This window comes from Lepidochelys kempii, chromosome 10, assembly GCF_965140285.1.
Source record: "Lepidochelys kempii isolate rLepKem1 chromosome 10, rLepKem1.hap1, whole genome shotgun sequence".
NCBI classification, from domain to species: Eukaryota; Metazoa; Chordata; order Testudines; family Cheloniidae; genus Lepidochelys; species Lepidochelys kempii.
In genome coordinates this window covers 52,519,103-52,540,195 of record NC_136389.1, presented here as the reverse complement: position 1 = coordinate 52,540,195, position 21,093 = coordinate 52,519,103, and the positions used below count along the sequence as shown (strand labels likewise).

The following is a 21,093-nucleotide window of genomic DNA, read 5'->3' as shown; positions in this document are numbered from 1 at the left end:
CTTTAATAGGTTTAAAAATTTAGTTTTGTTTTATTTCTCTCAACACTTTCTTCTTTCATCCAGCTTAAGAAGATGAATATTATCAATTAGCATTATGGTTATTTTGGAGGGTCTCAGTCTGGCTCTGTTGTATCAAAAATAATTGAAGCACATTGGAAGCAGAATTTTAAATGAGGTTGTATATTTGAATAATAGCAATACAAGCATTAAACCACTTATACAGCTTCAAACAACCAAATGCATTTGTCTTCAAGAAGAAAATATCTTCTGGAGCTGGGGCCTCTGAGGAGTTACAGCTTGAGCCATTATTTTATAGTGTAAAAGAAAACTGTACTAGCAAATGGATAGCCCCCAGACACACTGTTTGCACCTGTTTATAAATTAAGGTTGCAGTGCCATTTTCTTTTGCTTTTCTATACAGTGCATACTGTTTATTGAATATGCAGTGTCAGATACCCGTTAGTTATCATTTTGAGATCTGAAATCTTCAACTTGACCTTAGGTAAAACATATGGCTGTAGATCACCAATTACCCAGTGAGATCAACTCAGGTTTTGAGTGTGCATATCTAGTAACTAACGTCACATGTTCTTACAGTGATTAGTCCCACATGTCTACTCTGAGATTACAGCTCTAAATTGTACTCCCATATCTTGCATTTGGCTATCACAAATCCGAAGTGTGTAGTTCTGCCCCTTCCCAAAAGGTGATTGATTCACTCAGCTTACTAACCTGTTTGCACAAAGCATTTCAACCCTGTAAGCAGGCCATGTGTAACAAAGAACATTTCTGGATAATACATAGCAATGTTTCACTGGGAATCTACCATAACTTCCCCTTTGTAGATGCTTTGAGTCTTCTTAAAATCGGAATATCCTAGTTTAATTTTAAGGAATCCAAAATATTGACGCTAGTGAGTATTTCTGACAGCTTAGGTCAAGTTTTGTCCTTTGTTTTGCCAGGATGTACTGATGAGTCTTGCCAAAGCTGTTGCAAATGCTGCTGCCATGTTGGTGTTGAAGGCTAAGAATGTGGCTCAAGTTGCTGAGGATATGGTCCTGCAGAACAGGGTTATTGCTGCTGCTACGCAATGTGCACTATCCACCTCTCAGCTTGTGGCATGTGCCAAGGTAAGGCTCATGATGTTCGTGAAGGGGGCAGTGCGTTGTTTCAGTATGTTACACACTCATTCACAGTCTTCCCTGGGTGTATTGTTGATATGGTTTAATCAGTTAACCTTGAATATCCTGGAGTTAGAGCTCCTACAAAAACATAAAACTATGCAAAGATATTTAGGGTTCTATCCCCAAGACACGTTGGATAGAGCCTTGTTTCTCAGTTGCCCGCTCCAGCCGGTGTCGATTGCTGCTGCTGTGAGCATTTCACAACTTGGCCGTCCGGGGTAGTGGTTATTTAATGAAGCATGTCCTTCCTTCTTTTGGCACCTTAGAGACTAACCAGTTTATTTGAGCATAAGCTTTTGTGAGCTACAGCTCACTTCATCCGATGAAGCGAGCTGTAGCTCACAAAAGCTTATGCTCAAATAAATTGGTTAGTCTCTAAGGTGCCACAAGTCCTCCTTTTCTTTTTGCAAATACAGACTAACACGGCTCCTATTTTGAAACCTTCCTTCTTTTGTTTCCCCTTTGGGCCAGCCCAGACTAAACAGTTTCTCTAGTCTATCATTATTAAACAACTGCTAATGAAAGTGTTTATGGTTTGGCTTCTTGTTAGATTACAACAAGAACATCAAAGGGCAGCCTTTAGCATATGAAGTGCTGCCATACTATTCCAGAGAAAGGGCCATAGATAACTGATATGGCCTGCTGTATTGCTAATATTGATAAAAATACTGAAAATATTACTCTGAGAAACACAGCTTGCTGTGGAGTTGTGTGACATGTTTAACAAAACCTATAAGCAGCACACATTCAATTGCGTTATTTTCATCATAACTGAAATTCAAGCCAAGTTTGCTGAAAGGTTTGTGTTCAGATTTATGTGCTTCTGCATCATTTCACAGTTTCTGATGGGAACAAAGAGAGACGCATCAGTTTTGCCTGAGTATTGAGAGTTGGCCTAAGAAAAATACAAAGGAGCTCCCATCCACATAGAGCAAAATCTCAAATAGAATCACTGTGTTCCATGTGGCTCTGTTTGGAGAAATGTTACCATTTTCATTTTTCAGAGTAGCAGCCGCGTTAGTCTGTATTCGCAAAAAGAAAAGGAGTACTCGTGGCACCTTAGAGACTTCATTGGATGCAAAGTGAGCTATAGCTCATGAAAGCTTATGCTCAAATAAATTTGTTAGTCTCTAAGGTGCAACAAGTCCTCTTTTTCTGTTTTCATTTTGAAACTTTAAAGCTTTAGCATGTGAAAATACGAAATATTTGTGATCTGCAGGTATGGCTTTCTTAGGGTTAATTGCTGTTGGAAAATGAGCGTTTAAATATTGTAGAACACCCAAGAGGATTATAATTAAATTAATAGCCAATTTGCGGTATTCAATTTTCAGTATTTTCTACTTCATTGCTGTGGCTGCCGGGCTTTGTATAATGAATATGTAAGATCATTAACTGGAGGTGATGTTCTGACTGCTTTTAAATTTCCACAGGATGGCACAAGGCAGTCAGTGTCATTTTTTTCTTTTGTGGAAAAACACCCATCTGACTTCTTTCCTTTGCCTGTAACTGACTTGACATACCTGAATGATATGGACTGAATCTATTGTATCATTAGAGCACATTCATGGTTTGCTCAGCTTGGTAGTTCGTACTTTCAGACACGCAATTTTCCTTATCTGTTTTTCCCGGAGTTATTTTTGGCTTTAGCAAAATATTGGCTGATAGTGGAAGACTTTGCAATACCAACTTTAATTAAACTTCAGTAAAGGATCACAGTCCCTACGATAAGCTTTCTTCAAGTGAAGTTCTAGGATACAGAGCTGTGTGAAATGACTGCAGCTATCTTGCCAGAATCTGCCCCATACCTGCCATTCAGAACCAACTTCATGTATTTCTCCATTTGTTCAGTAATCCAGAAAAGTCTTAACTTAAAAGGGCAAGGACATTTTTAACACTTTGACTTTGATAGCCTCCAGTGGTAATCATTTACCAACTGTTACTGTGCTGTTGTATGATGTACATTACTAATCTCTTTTCTTATAGTAGTAGATAACTGCAGTACTTCATGCTTTGGTATGGCAACTGTTAGTAGGTGAATAAGCTGTTTTCTGAACGCTAAGGAGACAGATGTGTTACCTGTTACAGTAGGCTGATAACTTCTGGCCTATTAGATCTTTTCTTAACACCGCGTTTTCTCTCAATGTAGGTTGTGAGCCCCACTATCAGCTCTCCCGTATGCCAGGAACAGCTGATCGAGGCTGGAAAACTGGTGGATCGTTCAGTGGAGAATTGTGTCAGAGCCTGTCAGGCTGCCACAGATGACTCTGAGCTGCTGAAGCAGGTCAGTGCAGCAGCCAGTGTAGTCAGCCAGGCCCTGAATGACCTCTTGCAGCACGTCCGTCAGTTTGCAAGCAGGGGAGAGCCCATTGGACGCTATGACCAGGCAACGGATACCATTATGTGTGTCACTGAAAGTATCTTCAGTTCGATGGGGGATGCTGGTGAGCTGCTTTATCTTCATACTCTCTGTAATGGGGATATTACTTTAGTCTGACTCAAATTCCCTCCGACATATACCCATTTCAAGTAACGCAAGTCAGAAATCCTTAATGCTTTAGGTGCCCATAGGCTTGTGCTCCTGTGAGCAGTCATTCTAACCACAATATTATGTCATTAAAGCACCTGTAAGTGCGCAGTGGGCAGGTGAGGTTGAGTCTTTTAAATTGTATAATGGATGCTTATGGAGCTCTGCTAACACAACTGATATTGTGCCTGGAAAATCAGGGATGCCATATATATGATGTCTCATATCTTGCTGTTTGTGTTGCACTGCTTCACGTCATGGGAATGTTATAGCAGTTTTGTATCTTTAAATGTGAAGACTGCCTGTTAAAGTGCTCAATCAGCTATTTTATTCTTTGCCAGTAATTAGATCCCTAAAGATTTATTTACCTGACTAGACTTAGCAGGCAAGAATTTTGTTTCCATTATGGGCTTGGCTTTTATAGTGTAGCTTTTAAACCTTTAAGTTCTTTGTTTTAAAGAACATGGCTGTTGGAGCCCAACCAATCAGGGGCCTAATGTTTGATGAGCTTGCTGTACAATTCCATTATAGAAATGTGAAATGTTGAGACCAAACTATTCTAACTAATGAGCATTATGAATTGTTATGATGTAATTATAGGGACACCATCTACTTGAGGTCTAGTCAATTAACTGAAACTCCTTGAAATATTTATTTTTTTAAAAACTCCTCTGGTATCCCCTTCCAATGATTGTGGGTTCATTGTTACATTATCCTGTTTTTAAATGTTTTACTCCTTGTACTATATATCCACCCAAACACAGGAAACTCACTCTAATAGGTTAACACGGAAATGAAATATACTCGGAGCTTTTACCTGTGCAGTGTGGAACAACTCCCCATTATAGTCATCTTTGTATGAGTAAATATAGGAGAGGAAATTTGTCAGATGTTTGAGCTTTAAATTGACTCTCTTTTCAATTGTGCTATGTTTGGGCTAGGACATAAGGAGATGATACAGGTTTGGCAAATTCTCTGTGGTATTTTTAGCACTAAGATGATGTTTTTGGTGAGAAATTGCTGCAGAGTAAGGTATTGCCAAGCAGATACAGAGCAAATTAAAAATATAATTAATTAACCCATCCCTCACCCTCAAAATGGAAACTGTAGTACAGTATCCTAAACCTTTTACTCAGTGACGTTAAGAGACTAAGACACACACAATTATGGCTTAACTAGTGTGCTGTCCTGCCTGTGTATATGTTGTGTGAACTATCTGTGTGCCACATATAAACCATATATTATCTGATGTCTTGACTCCTAGCAAAGAAGATTACAGAAACCTTGGATAAGGTTACTTTGGATAGTGTCTATATACAGTTCACAGCCATACATGTATGAGGGGCTGTGAGGAGCTGTGTCACCACCTGCCCTGCAACCTAGGTGCCTCATGATGCTTTACTGTTGTCACTCCCAGTCTGGGCCATTCACAAACAGCCAAACTGCACACAGGTCACACCCTGAGTGTCTGCGTATAACTGCAGTCGTGGTCCAACAGCTCTGACCCCAGCAGCCTGTCAGTAACACTCCAGTCACACCCTGGCTTCTACCAGCCTGGGTTACTGGTTGTAGGGTGTCCCCAACACACTTCTGGTTCTGAATTTTCCCCAATACATGTGTTCTGCACTGTCTAGCCCTATCCTAGGCACTTCAGATATTATAGGTCTGTTGCCTCTGTAAAGGATCAATATTCAGCAGTTTGCTACTTCTACTGAGTTACCCAAACACTTCAGTTTAAACACAACACTGGGTTAGTTTTTTATTTAAAAAAAAAAAAAAGTTTATTTTACTACTAAGAGAGAGATTGAAGAGAGTACAAGTATAACGCATTGAAGTCCGAAATGGTTAAAAGAGAAATAAACATAAAACACTTTCTAGTAACTAACTAAACTTAAGGTAGATTTGGTTCAGGGTAAAATCGTTTCCTCAGGTTCCCAGCAGCACTGCTGACCAAATTCTCAGGTCAGGACCTCCCTGAAAGTCAAAGGGCTGGTTTCTTTGTCATCTTAGGTAAAAAGAAAGAGAGAGGTAGGGAGAGAGAGAAAGAAAGGTAACACCTGTGGTGTTTTTGCCCCTCACTTTCATTGTCCAATCACCCTTTGAAATGCATTTTCCTGAGGGTCATTCCGAAGTAAAGTTCCCTCCAGCTGCTGAGGAAACAGACATTCTCATAGTGAAAGTGGTTCCCTAAAATGCAGATCGATCTGTTCCTGCCCCCCTTCATTGTCAAAGAACGGCCACTTGACAGGTGATTTGCCAATTAACCTTGATGACAGCTGGCTAGAGGCTTGTCCTTCGTCTTTGAGGAACTGATTTACCCTCTTTTGCTGTCCCAAGGACCCTGTTTACTACATATTGTGATACAGCTTGGCCAGAGGGCAGCAGGAGGGTGGTCAAGGGAGATATGTAAGCCCCAGGATGATGAGCCTTATTCCCTGTGGAGGGAAGAGAGGCTGCTATAGATTAATTAGAGCACCTGAAGCCAGGCACCTGATAAAAACCCCCTGCTTCAATCAGACAGTTGAAGGAGCTGAAGCAGAGTGGTTTGATGTTGGAGCAGAGAGCAGTTTGAAGGAGAACAGTTTGGAGGGAAGCAGAGGAGAGTTTGGAGAAGTGCTATGGCGGGCCAGAAGACCAAGACCCTAGCTAAAGGGAAACTCGGCTTGTGCAGAGCAGAGGGACTCCATAGACACAAGGGGTTGGGAGAAACCTGGCCCAAGCAGAGAGAGGGCAGGAAGCCCCACAAGCTGAAAGGCCAGAGAGGGAAGTACCCCAGGGGAAGGAATTGCTAGTTCAAGTGGTTTGCCACTATCCTTAGGGCCCCAGGGTGGGCCCGGATCCCTCCCTCTCCACTCCCCTTCTCTGGGATGCTAGTGGGACGGTTAATACCCCAGATCAGGGTATTATAGAACTCCCCATAATAATTCCTAGAGCCATGTCTTTTACTTTAATTTAAATATTGTCTATGATGGAGAATCTACCACCACCCTTGTTACATTGTTCCAGTGGTTAATTAGTCTCAACATTAAACATTTACGCTTTATTTCCATTTTGAATTTGTCTGTCTTCAACTTTCAGCCTTTGGATTGTGTTATAGCTTTCTCTGTTAGATTTAAGAACCCATTACTAAATATTTGTTCTCCATGTATGTACTGTAATGAAGTTACCCTTTAACCTTCTCTGTGTTAAGATAAATAGATTGGGCTCTTTGAATCTATCATTTTACGCATGTTTTCTAATCCTTTAATCATTCTTGTGGATCTTCTCTGAGCCCTCTTCTTGAATTGTGGGCACTAGAGCTGCACACAGTATTCCAATAGCAGTTGCGCTGGTGCCAAATATAGAGGTAAAATAACCATTCTGGTCCTACCTGAGATTCCCCTGTTTATGCATCCTAGGATCACATTAGCTACTTTGGCCACAGTGTCACACTGGGAACTCATGTTAGCTGATTATCATCCACAACCCGAAATCTTTTTCAGAGTCACTGGTTCCCAGGATAGAGTCCCCCATCCTGTAAGAATGGCCTATGCTCTCTGTTCCTAGATGTTTACATTTACGTTTAGCAATATTAAAATGCTTGTTGTTTGCTTGCACCTTGTTTACCAAGAAATCCCGATTGTTCTAAATGTGTGAGCTGTCCTCTTGCTGGGTTACCCTTTATTCCTGGGTTACCCTTTATTCCTGGTAACTATGGGGCTTTAAGTGCAAAAATTACATGTCAGAAGATAGCTGTAAAGGTGCAGTGAAATCTGTTACTTTTATTCATATTCTGTTCTGGACTGGAGGAGTGTGCTAAGAAGGCACTTCCTTATAAACACCATTGTTAACTTCCTACAGTATTTGAAAAATCCCCATGGCAGTATGGGAAGCTTTGGAATTTTTTTTGCTTGTCAAAACTACTTTGGAACATATACTGTGGAGACTTCTTAAACACAACAGTAGGCTTTTGAGCTAAGCATCTGCTGCCTTTGGTTAACCTTTGGGAAAAGAAGGGAGCCAAAGAGTTAATCCAGAAGCTTCAATGGATTCACTTTGCTTTTGAGTTTGGTGTAGTACCAGTTATATTAATAAAGCAAGCATGTTCTAAAAATGATCTGCATCCACTTCAGAAACAAACATCTCCATTCGACCTCTGTGCTTGACCATGAGTGATGCGTAAACTCATTGTGGTAACATCACTTTAATGCCTATTTTAAAGTTAAAAACCCTAAAATGATCCTGATGAATTGGTACTGAGTCACTTCTGCCAGAAGTGTTTAATTATTCTGTACAGTTCAGTAAAATCGGCTTCTTGAGATGCATGTGAGGAACAAACAAGAAGAGGGAACCTATGGTTTCTCATCTATGAGAAAACACATCAGTAGTATTGTAGTGAAGGGGTGAAATACTCACCCTATTGAAGTCAATGGCAAAACTTCCATTGACTTCTATGGGGCCAAGACTTCACCTAAGGCATGTAGGTAGATTTAGGTGTATAATTAGTGTTAAGCATAGTGCTATGCATGTTCATCCTACTGCATTTCTTGTAAGTCAAATGTTACCAGTTTCCCATGATCAGTTGTGATGTCATCTACCTCCAAAACTTTGTGTTTAAAGCTTTTGAGCAATGAAGTATCTACTTGTAATTTTAATTCAAACGAGGATTTCAGAAAATCTAATTTTATTTAAGTCTTAGGTAGGGGCTTTTTGAAACGGAAATTTAGATAAAGGTGAAGAAATTCAAAACTTAACTTGTTAATATTGTAGGTGAAATGGTGCGGCAGGCCAGGGTACTTGCTCAAGCTACTTCGGATCTTGTCAATGCTATGAGGTCAGACGCTGAGGCTGAAATTGACATGGACAACTCTAAAAAGCTTCTAGCTGCGGCTAAACTTTTGGCAGATTCTACAGCCCGCATGGTTGAAGCGGCAAAGGTACCTACCAGGAAACAGTGAACTGAAGAACCTGAAAGGCACTGAATATTAACTTAATTCTTCATAACTGTGCACAAACATGAGACATTATGTGCAGTTACTAGGTTGTAAATAGGAATTGTTATAAAGCAGAAACAATTGGTTAGCCTATGAATGTTTGGGTTGCATTTGACAGCTTCCATTGGGAACTTTAACTAAAAGTCCAGTAGAAGTATGCATATTAGTTGATCCATTCTTTTGGATTCCAAAACCCTTTCCATATTCTTTTGGTGACTTTATTGACCTGATAGATATGTATGTCCTTGACTTGTTAGTACTTTTTCAGGCCTTAAAAAGGGGAAAACTAACATGTCAGACTTGAGTCCTAATTCAACCTTCTGATGACAAGATTATAACTACCAAAAATCTTGTTAAATTGGGAATTAAAAATTGAACTTTAAATACTGTGATTATATAAATACTGGACATTGTTAGAGCACAGATAATACACCATTTACAGAATAGTAGTTTCCTACTATATGTGGAGTTTTAACATGTAGTTGCCCAGTATAAGTAAATACTGCACAGAAGAACAATGTTTTATATTGACACTGTGTGAGGAGTAATGGAGGTATGTGGTGTAATACGCTGGACTGTGTACTGAAAGTCTGACTGCCTTCTTCACCATATTTAACATGTTAAGCAGTAACCTGCACCTACAATTGATTTCTACCTGAAATCATGATGATCGTTGAAACTTTCTTCTCTAATTCATCTTAGAGTGACGTTAATCCATAGAAAACAGGTTGATCAGAGAGAGGATAATGGGATTTAAATTCCTCTTATATTTTAATATGTAGACATGGAAATTTTTTGAAGATTTGTATTTTACTCGCAACTCCTGTGCAGGGGGCTGCAGCAAATCCTGAAAATGAAGACCAGCAGCAGAGACTGAGAGAAGCAGCAGAGGGACTACGGGTTGCCACAAATGCAGCTGCTCAGAATGCCATCAAGAAGAAAATTGTCAACAGATTAGAGGTTTGAAACCAAACTCTCTTGTTTCTATTATTTTACACTTCTTTTAATTATGCAAACCCGTATCTGTGTAGCACATTCCAACAATTATAAATGCAGACTTTAGACAAAAAATGTCAAGTTCCCCCAAAGTAATGGACCTAAACACAGCTAACAAGGGGCACTTTCATTTGAAAGTTGCATTCCAGACTGATTTCAGAGTAGCAGCCGTGTTAGTCTGTATCCAGACTGAGTGTAGTGTGAATTAACTAGTTTGCATATTAAATGTTTTATTAACTTGCAATAGTTTAGTTGTCAGTAACAAACAGACTGAAGGGATTTTTGTTATTATGAAACTGCTATATTCATTCAGTCATTTTATTCAACGGAACTTTGGTGGTATGATCTTCAGAGTAAATACAGTAGAGTGCTCACTGTTTCATTTCCATTTAAATAATAGTCTGTAGTCCTGTGATTTGTGTTTTTTACCAAATATTATTTGAGATTTGTAACAAGAATGTGCAAAAGCGCTTCGCTTAAACTGCCCCCAAAACACGTGATTGCATCACAACTAAACTCTAAAGCCACCCAAAGAAGCAAAGGAGCAGAAACAAAGTTGGAAGCAAAACATAATAGCCAGAGGTGCAGCAAAGGGAAAAAGGCAATTTGTTGTACTGTGGAGAAGAAATTCAGCCTACTTTAATCTTCTGTAGAAGTCTGACCTTCACAATTGCAAATTAAATATACAAAAGACTGGGGAGGGGGCTGGGGAAACCGTCTTAGTTACTGGTTTTCAACTGTGATTTTACAATAGTCTGAAAATGATTCGAGCGGATTAAGACAAGACCAACAAGCAGATCTGAGTAGATAATCTTCATCTGGATGTGTATTGTATTAAAACTACTATGTCAATGTAAAACAAGATAATCTTGAGTAATTTAAGCAGTGATGCATTACAGTGAACTTTTTAGCTACATTATAAGAAACCTTGTAGAAAATAAGGGGTTTTTTTGCTGTAGAAATATCTTATTACTTTCCCCTATATGAGTAATCTGTGCCAGTAATAGTTTAGATGAACTAACAAGCTCATGTTCAAGGATGGATGTATTTATTTGGTGGGTTAATTAGGGAATGGTGTTAAGAATAATGTTCATATTGGAATGTATTTGGCAAGAGGTGGAATTTTATTTTTTGATAGATAGGTGTGTAAAGAGAGACCAGTAATAAGATTTCTTAGTATTTGAGTTCAGGTTCTCCCTCTATATTTTTAGACCCAAGCAAACTCGTCCCTTCATGTCTTCCACATATGATCACCTTAGTGTCTTACCTTTTTGGCTTTGAGCAGTCCCAAGTAGAACTGGTCCTTTGCTCCCATGAGGAATGCTTTTCAAGATGCAGCCATGATTCTGCTCTTTGGACTGCTAATGTCGCAATGTGGACTGCTCTATTTACCCTCCTCTCCATCGATTAACCCGTATATCCCTAGAGCTAAAACTCTGCAAGTTGTTCCACTCCATAGGCATGGTCTCTTCCGTGGTGGTGCAATTCATTATTGCCAAGCGACTATAGCATTTAGCAGAGTATTGAGCAATCAAGATGTCAGTGACACAACACTTTAGGTTAAACTCGAGAGCTAGTTTGCAAACGTGTCTACATTGTTTTTAAACTTGGTGCCAAGTTCTTCTTTGGAATATAAATCCAGTTTCTATTACTAGTTTCCTTGATGTGTTTTGCATATTGCAGTTCCATGATAGTTGAATTCAAAACCCTTGCAGTTGACTTTCTGCACATAACAGACGAAACTCTTACTACTTCAACCTGCATCTTAATTAAAATGCTACGGATGAGGGGAGAGGCTCCTTCGAAAGAATTTCTGAATCCACATAAACAACTGTACTTTATTCCTAATGCTTTAGATCAGTGGTTCTCAACCAATGGTCTGGGGGCCCCTAGTAGGCCACAAGAAGGTTTCAAGCAGAACCAGCATTAGATTTGCTGGGACCCAGGGCAGAAAGCCAAAGCCCCACAGCATGGGGCTGAAAGCCGGGTCCCCAAGCCCCACCATCCAGGGCTGTAACCAAAGCCTGAGCAACTTAGCTTTGCGGGCGCCCCCGTGCAATGAGGCCCATGCCAATTGCCCTGCTTACTACCACCTAACACTGACCCTTGCTTTTATATGGAGAAAAACAGCTATGGCACAGGTGGGCCATGGAGGTTTTTTTAGCATGTTGTGGGGGCCTCAGAAAGAAAAAGGTTGAGAACCCCTGCTTTAGATGGCTGTGGGTCTTCACATCTCATTCAGCAGCCTGTCGTCATCCTGTAGGCTATTTTAACAATAGCTCTTCAGTATTCCTAACAAGTTTTTGCGATGAAAGACTAACAGTGTGAAGAAGAAAAGGAGTACTTGTGGCACCTTAGAGACTAACCAATTTATTTGAGCATAAGCTTTCGTGAGCTACAGCTCACTTCATCGGTTGAGCTCACGAAAGCTTATGCTCAAATAAATTGGTTAGTCTCTAAGGTGCCAGAGGTACTCCTTTTCTTTTTGCAAATACAGACTAACATGGCTGTTACTCTGAAAAGTGTGAAGAAGGATGCTCTTAGAATGTTTGTGGTGCCAGGTGTTTTTTCCCTTTGTTAGAAATTTAAGGATTGGTAACAATGATCAGTTCATTTTTCATCTGGAGTGGAAAGTGACAGAGTTCTTTATGGTAAATTAAGTCCAGGGTCGGTAATGACTTCATAGGTTCCAGTTGCGAAATGCAATAATACATATTTTGACTGTTGTGTTCTCTACATTACCCAAGCTTATACCAGTTCAGCCTTTTAACTGTTTTTCCCCCACTTTAAAGTTTGCAGCTAAACAGGCAGCAGCTGCTGCCACTCAGACAATTGCAGCCTCTCAGAATGCGGCCGTTTCCAACAAGAACACAGTAGCCCACCAGCAACTCGTCCAGAGCTGCAAGGTAAGATTTCCTAATAGAGGAAGCAGTCACTTGGCAGATGATCTGTAGTATGTGTCCCTTTTAACACAGGTAACTTCTTTGGAAACTGAAATTCACCTCCCTTGATTTAATCACTTTGTGCCTGTGGACAGGAATTCTTAAGTTGCCTGTGTCAATCTGACTCCAAAGCATTTGATTCTTGTTCTGTCGCTGTACCAAATATAACACTGCATATACTTCTAAGAACGCTTTTTTCCTGTTTTGTTGTCCACAGTGAGTTATCTGTTAAAATCAGGGAAATGTTTTAGAACGTGTGCAAGGCAGCCGTGTGCCTTGTCTAAGGTAGATGCCTTTTACAAATGTTTAGGCAGTACCGATTACAGAGGATGGGCAGATGTGAATATTTTTGTAAGTATCTCCAAAATGCAAACCTGCTGCAAATGTGGCATATTTCTTGGGGTGTATGCTGCAGATAAATCAGCAATACCGTACATGTAGAGTACTTCAGGCAGAGAGATGTTAGATTTGATTATAAACTGGATTACTTAGTGGTTGCCTTGCAATTAGTGCACTGAAAGAGTAGTGAAGTGACAGGAAGCCTTCACAGCCAGTTCACTGTGTAGGAAGCCCCCATGGTGAATCGCCTTCAGAGTCTGTATGCTTTTCCAGAGCTGTCTAAGGAGCATTGCTTTGAAGTAGTGTAGTACTCAGGGGACAGATACAAAGCCTACTGCAACATAATTAGGCCTTACCTCTTTTTTGTTTAAGGTCTTAATTGATCCTGACTGGAGAAATAGGAGACATTGTCCCTTTGGTGGTGACCAGTGGAATTAGGTGTAACACTCATGTTCAGTGGCTGGTGTTTGTTAGCTATGCCCCCAGCATCACTTGACACAGCAGAAGTAAAGATCTTCTACCCTATTAGTAATTGGTATCTGTGTCATGCTTCTTGAACTGAGTGTGGCTGCTAATCACAATACCTGTACATCGCCTCCCTTAAGGCTGTTCAAAGAGAGGTTTGTGTGTGTACTGTGGGGTGGAAATTCTTATACCGATCTCATGAATATGAGGAATTATTACTTGTGGCTGTCAACTTGTGTTTTTCTGTTGTGCATTACAAGAGATTTAACTTCATGCCATATAAGTGGTTGCATGGTGTCATGTAGGCCAACTGGCAGGCTGCTCTTTATGGTCAGAGGTGGTATCCAGTGACCATTGTACAGGTGGGGAAAGGAATGTATGTGTCTGTGCTCCAGGGGTGCTCCACTACAGGTAAGGAGGTCGTGTCGCAGTGCAGAGTGCAGCTGCCCATGAGCAGTACTTTCCTTCCTATTTATTTTTACTGTTTCCTTCCCTTTCCTTGGTCCATGGACCTGACTTGTCTAATTTAGATGGTAATCAACTTGAGCAGGGATTGACCTTCTACACATGTGTAAAACACCTCGTTCACCAGAGATGATATGGAAATGATGAATAGTAATAAAACTGGACTGGGGTGACTTACTACTAGTGAAATATTTGAGTGCTCTACTTTAACACACTATAAAGCAAGGCTAGTGGCTTGTGGTGTAATGACATTAAATCCTTCCCTAGTATACCAAGACAACATGGATAGCAGCTTGATACTGTGACCCAGGTTCACTTGGTCAACCTACATGTACAGGTTTCAGAGTAACAGCCGTGTTAGTCTGTATTTGCAAAAAGAAAAGGAGTACTTGTGGCACCTTAGAGACGAACCAATTTATTTGAGCATAAGCTTTCGTGAGCTACAGCATCTGATGAAGTGAGCTGTAGCTCACGAAAGCTTATGCTCAAATAAATTGGTTAGTCTCTAAGGTGCCACAAGTACTCCTTTTCTTTTAACCTACATGTAGTCTCTGCCCTTACATTCCCTTTCCCTTTCCAAACCAAATTGTAATTAGACCATAGTGTTGGGTTATGGGGTTCCAGCTTCAGTGACAAGTAGGTTGCTGAGAGCACAGAGCTGAGACATGCCAGAGGTAAGTGCATGGAGACATCCTCACATTTTCCTGATTGTAAGCCAGAGCACAGAGTAAATCACTTGACAAGAGACTGTTCTTTTGTGGTTTAGCTACAGCTGGCAGACTAATTTGTGCTTGTGAATAATGTTGCTTCAAGGTCTCTAGAGAAATAAGAAATAAAGTGGAGTGCAAAAGAGCCTATTCTTCCACAGAGAGAAGCTATGCAGAAGTCAGGAACACAGCCACTATAATAGACGACACCTTTTCAAGCCAAAGATCCCAGAAAAAAGACATTAACACTTACCAATTGGCTGTTAAGTATGTTACCTTCCACGTTACAGTATTTGAAAATTTGGTAAATAAAAGAAGTAGCTTGAATAAGTCTCAAAGGGCGGGGCATATGAAAGTTGTCTGGGAGGTAGCTGATATCTTTTTCAATGGAAATGCAAAAGGCAGTTTGTCCTATGTGTTGACTGCTGTTCATTCAAGTTGAGCTTTGACATTGATCTATTATACAGCAGATGAAATCCTCTCTTGAAGTTTCTTCCTGATGTAGAGTACTTAAACTTTAGGAAAACATTTTTGGAGACTGTATTGGGGATAAATCATGTGAACATGAGTTGACATTTGAATAGGGGTGAGAATACATTTTTAACAATATACATTTTCAGAACATTACAACCATACTATAAACATCTTATTGGAAGTTAGATAAAAGTAAGCTGAGTACCAAAGGAGAGAGTTAAAGTTTTCTTGAAGCAAGAGGGGTGCTTTAAAGATCTACACACCTAAGCAATTTAGAGTGTAAAACAGTAGTTTTAATGTCCAAAATAAAATATTTCTAAGTCAGTGAAAATATCTCTGCTAAACCATTTTTTATTACAGAAAAGTCTTAACCTTCCTTTATAAACTAACTTATAGAATTCTGTAGGAAGAGTCAAGTTCTCCAAATACTGTAGGAACTCTCCTAAACCGTCAATCTCCGATTTATTAAGTTCTGTGGAACCCTAACTGTTGTCTACAGAATCATATTGGTATCATCCCTGTTAAATTCTAGGTCCCTTCCATAGGTTGTGAGGCTTTGTTTAGTACTGAATGAGTTTTTTAAATTTAACAATTAAAACTTTCTGCTTTGTTGCCAACAGAATGTTGCTGACCACATTCCTCAGCTGGTGCAGGGTGTGAGGGGAAGCCAGGCTCAGGCAGAAGACCTCAGTGCTCAGCTTGCTCTGATAAATTCCAGCCAGAACTTCCTTCAGGTAAACTGAATCAAAGAATTATGGAATCATAGACTATCAGGGTTGGAAGGGACCTCAGGAGGTCATCTAGTCCAACCCGCTGCTCAAAGCAGGACCAATCTGCAATTTTTGCCCCAGATCCTTAAATGGCCCCCTCAAGGATTGAACTCACAACCCTGGGTTTAACAGGCCAATGCTCAAAGCACTGAAATAGAGTAGATTTTTTTTCCCTCAAGAGCACCTTGTGGGTCTTGAATTGTCGTCTTCACTTTGTGGAGTGAGAAAATTGCATGTTACATTGAGAGCTGTATGTTAAGTCATTGATTGTGGTGAGGAGAACTTAGTTTGTCACTGGGGCAGTCGGTGATGCCACAACTGCCCCGAGTTTGAGCCACAGAAAGCACATTTCAGCTTTGTGAAAATGTGATACACTTTGCGCTGGGACTGGCTCCTGAAAAGGAGGCTCAGTTGGACAGGCAGTGAAAATGCCATGAGTGTCTGGAACCTCGCCTAAACTAGAGCTATTATACATTCTGCTGGAGCTGGAAGTACCATCATTGTACAGTTCCTTAGTTTAGATTCAGCCACTGTGTTTCATCTGGAGTTCTCAAGCCCTTTGGGGGGGGAGGGGGGAAGTATCTCCCCTGCTTTTCAGATGGCTTTCTGAGACACAAAGGTGATCTAACTTGACCACGATTTTGAGGAGAACCCAGGTGATAAGCAATAGTCCATGCTTCTTTCCAAACATGGAACAAAAGAACAGCCAGCTGTTGCTTCAAGATAAATGTTGGAACTATTATTGGCAGTTAAAATAAAATCAGAAAGCTCTGTATACTGAAATGCTAGCATTAATGTGCACTATACATTTTTCAGATTTGCCAGGCATTCCTTTCTGTCTTATGGGGAAGAAGTGAATCTTGTCAGTGGTCACTACTATACCACTTGGTGGGGTATTAAAAGTGAAATAAGGCATTGAATCTAATTCTACGCATGTTGCTGTCACAGGACTGTCTCGAGCTGTGGTCTGGCTTGAATAAAAGCAAAAATCACAGGTGCTTTTCTCTTTTGAGAGATACACATTTTATTTTTCCTCCCTGAAGACATTCCAAAGCCCAAAACGACAAGTCGAGTCCACCAGCTTCCTGTGTTTAAAACTGCCTCCACTCAAGCTCAGGAGCTGTTTTTCTCTGTGCTTGGCCTGATTAGCGCCAGACCAAATCAGCCTCACCTGACCTGCCATGATTTAATTAGGGCAATTATCCCCTTTCTGTTCTGCCTAATTTGTCATTAACGTACTCCGTGCAGCATTGGAGTATCCTGTCAGGGTTGCTCACCCATGTGGTCCCATTGAAGTCACTAGGACTACTCACCTTGTCTGTTTAAGTACTTGGGGACCATGGAGATGACATAGTACAGTATTGGAAGGTAAGCAAGATGTGTTTTCCGCAGATCCTGTGCTCGATTATTACTTGACTGGATTATTACTGATCTTGTTTTCTGTTTACTAATATTGAGAAGAAAAACATTAAATCTTCAGAAATGTTCCAAGAAATTACAAATGTACCATGTATATTGTTCATGCATGTCTGTGTAAACACACACAAAATGGTAAACTGTTCTGTTTAAATATTTAAATTCCCTTTTATTTATTTATTTATATTACAGGAGCCACTTAGAGGCTCCAGTCAGACAGTGAGCTAGGCACTGTACAAATAAGTAAAGCAAAAACAGTGTCTGCTGCAGAGATCCCACTGCTCAGGATAATGACAAGGCACAGCATGTGAATACACAAATCAAGATTGGATAGGGACAAAGCGTAGATAAAATTGGATGCATTTGCAGTGGTCCTGTTAGCGAGTGGTCCTGATTAGGTGGCTGCCAGCCTAAACAGTGGTAATGGCAAAACGTAGTGACCTAACTGTTTTGTCAGTTCTAGACCTAGTTTCATAGTTGAAGCATTTATACAAGGTTATAGGCATGAGCGGATGAATCACAACACATTCTTCTCTAATCTTTAAATAGCCTGGAAGTAAGATGGTGGCGTCAGCCAAAGCTGCAGTACCTACTGTAAGTGACCAAGCGGCAGCAATGCAGCTAAGTCAGTGTGCCAAGAACCTTGCAACGAGCTTAGCTGAGCTAAGAACTGCCTCCCAAAAGGTGGGTCTATATCCTTTTTGAGCAGTTAGAGGTTAACTGTGGCTTACAACACCTGATTTTGTAAAAGCTTGTGTGCAGTGGGAAATGTCATTTGGAAGTCTGTATTCATTGCTTTTCTTTTAGCTCTATTGATCGTGAGTTAATCACGTAAAATGAAATTGAACGGTGCTAAATATGCATCACTTCCCTTTGTGGCTCTGGACAATCAATTTCTTTGCTGGCAAGCTAAGTATGTTGTGCAGTAGTTTTGTATCCAAGATATGCAACATGCCAAGATGACCTTTTGTGTCTGCATAGTCTCTTCAGAAACAGATAATCTTCCAAGACATGATCAGTGATGAATCTTCCCATTTTTGGTGGTAGAACAGTTGCTTAATGATACTAACCATTTCTGTTTGTCTATTTTCTGGATAGGCTCATGAAGCTTGTGGCCCTATGGAAATTGACTCTGCTTTGAACACAGTCCAAACACTCAGAAATGAACTGCAAGATGCAAAGATGGCCTCTGTAGATGGACAGTTAAAACCACTCCCAGGAGAAACGGTAAATGGTGGGGCAGAAGAGGCTTAGCATGGTCCTCATTTAGGAATTCTGTCCCATAACTTGAGAGAGCTGTTGTTAAAATTCAGTTTTAAGGTGTCATTGGTAAAAGGAGTCACATGTTTGGCTGATGCTCATTCCAATGGCATTTTACACAGATATTCTTCCAAAATCCATCCCCAACTAGGGTGACCAGATGTCCTGATTTTATAGGGACAGTCCTGATTTTTGGGTCTTTTTCTCACATAGGCACCTATTACCCCCCACCTCTTATCCCGATTTTTGACACTTGCTGTCTGGTCAGCCTATCCTCAACACGTGCTGGGAGTGCTGCTGCGGCCCTTGGCTTGAAGTTGTTTCCATCATATACAGTTTAGTTTGGTTCAGTGGCTCTGAGCACCCCCACTATACAAACTGTTCCAGCACCTCTGACACCATGAAACATCTTTATGCCAATAAGAAGCCTATTCTCTGACTGAAATAACTATTGGAGGCAGGGCCTTCTTCTCTAGAGTACTGAGGAAAAAATTCAGCTTTTAAGGATGCTATAAGAAAGATTTTTAAGGTCTTTCTTTCCTTTGTTTAGCCAGCATATTGTAATGAAAAATACATGAGAGCTCATTTCTTGTTTTTAAGTTGGTTTGGTTTTTTTTACCTTGGGCTTAGAGACCAAAATATGTTCTTAAGAAAACAAATGTCAATACTTATATTGCTAATGATCAGAACTAAATTTTAAAATTTCCTTCTCATTGTGCATGCTATTTGCTACCTTCATTTCATTCAACTTGTACAATGAAAATATGCTCGTCAGGGTCTGAGACTCACTAATGCAGGGCAGCAAGGTGTAGCTGAGGTGGATGCTAGTTGGGAGGGAGTGGATAGGAAATCTTTCCATTGCTCTTGAAAGGAGAATTTATTTTAATTCAGTTTAAACAAAGACTGTTACCTCTTGAATATTTTCACAGCTGGAAAAATGTGCGCAGGACCTTGGCAGTACCTCCAAAGCTGTTGGTTCATCAATGGCCCAGCTGTTGACTTGCGCTGCTCAAGGCAATGAGCACTACACAGGTACTGTTACTGGAAATGGCAAACGAAAATAAGACACTTTGTAAAAGAAGATACCAGGTTGCAGAGGCTGCTGTCTATCTGTGTATATTCAATATAGGTTGGGGCGTCTGTTAATTAAAAAAATGCAATCCAAACCTTTTTTGTGGAGGAGATAGCTCTTCAATGTACAATTAAACACCAAGTGTTTTAAAGGTTAGTGTTGTGAAAACCCAGTTAAGCTGAAAATGTTGCCGTTTGTGTATTGAATAGTTGAAAGCACTTGGGTTTTTTATGTTCTGTGGTCCAAAACACACGCAAGATGTGTTGGTTAAAATGGTGCACCCCTTACTGCATGTTCTGAATTTACGTGTATCATGCAGTTAGCATCTCTAATTCATGCATCAGATTTTCATAGTAAGGGATGAAGCCAGTGGACGACATGGACGCACAATCTTTCCGTATGAGGTTTTCCACAGTTACTCCAGCTCACGTTTTGTGTGCATTATTTTAGGGACTGAAAGGTTTGTTTATAAAAAGTATTAACATCTCTGTTTTGGAAAACATTTAAATGGATGTGAAATATTAGTCCTTAAAATTCTCTAAGTAGATGTTAATGCTGCAGTAGGATATTTTTAAATTTTACTGATAAGCATTATGGCATTTACTGTTTCATTTGATGTAAGTGGATCAAGACTACACAGATGTCAGTTGCTTTCATTTGAACCGGATATAATTGGATTAAGAGGACACAAATTTTTATTACATAGTCATACAGTAGTCAGTGTCAGATGTCCAGTGAAAATTCAAAAGTCTTGACACTTGAAGCTGAAATCTAGTAGCTCTTTTAAAATCAAGCAATGAGATAGCTGTTAGGTTAGAAAATCCTTGTCCGGTAATGCATTCCTATGGAGCTAAAAGACCCTCTTCAGTATCTGTTTCTGTACTTTCTATCTCATGCCAGCTTCAGTAATATGAGGATCTTTTTGTGCTTGAACAAATGCAGAGGTGTTTGGTGGTAGTATATGGGTGTTTTGTTGTTTACTGCACAGCACGTGGGTACTGTTAAACCTAATTTTATGTTCCACGGGTGGCACAGCCACTGCAGTTCATATTTGTCCTTCAGTTCATTTGCAAGTTTCCCTTGTTTTGTTTGACTGAAACTCACTGCCCCCAAATGAAAGACTGAACAATCAGGCATTTTTTTTATTGTTTGCTTCATGGTACGTGAAGATGACCCCCCTTTTAGCAATCTGCATGGCTGTTATATTAGACATTTCAGGGACTGACTTGCCTCCTGGAGGACTTGGGCATGATCTTTAAAGGCCCAGGTTGGAGCCATAAATATTAAAACTCATCTTCCTCATTCTGCCTTTTATTTGGACTGACAGTAGCTGCATCTTAGGCTCAGCAGTGATCAGGACCTTATTGATCTGTGTGCTGTGAGAGTCCCTGCCCTGAGGAGGTCAAAGGTTAAATAAACAAATCAGAATAATTATGGGAAGGGGAATGGTGAAAGGACCATAGAAAGGTGAAGTGACTTGCAGGTGGTCATAAAACAGGTGGGTGG

At 40.2% G+C, this 21,093-nt stretch overlaps 1 protein-coding gene across 1 annotated transcript in view; it reads left to right on the top strand.

Moving 5' to 3' along the window:
• TLN2 (talin 2) overlaps positions 1 to 21,093 on the top strand; it is a 180,832-nt gene that overhangs the window by 46,296 nt on the left and 113,443 nt on the right. The window contains exons 17-25 of the mRNA XM_073303618.2: positions 963 to 1,130; positions 3,331 to 3,625; positions 8,458 to 8,624; positions 9,513 to 9,641; positions 12,470 to 12,583; positions 15,690 to 15,803; positions 17,805 to 17,939; positions 18,354 to 18,482; positions 19,445 to 19,547. Of these exons, the coding sequence (XP_073159719.2) occupies positions 963 to 1,130; positions 3,331 to 3,625; positions 8,458 to 8,624; positions 9,513 to 9,641; positions 12,470 to 12,583; positions 15,690 to 15,803; positions 17,805 to 17,939; positions 18,354 to 18,482; positions 19,445 to 19,547 (1,354 nt within the window). The remainder of the gene's footprint in view (positions 1 to 962; positions 1,131 to 3,330; positions 3,626 to 8,457; positions 8,625 to 9,512; positions 9,642 to 12,469; positions 12,584 to 15,689; positions 15,804 to 17,804; positions 17,940 to 18,353; positions 18,483 to 19,444; positions 19,548 to 21,093) is intronic.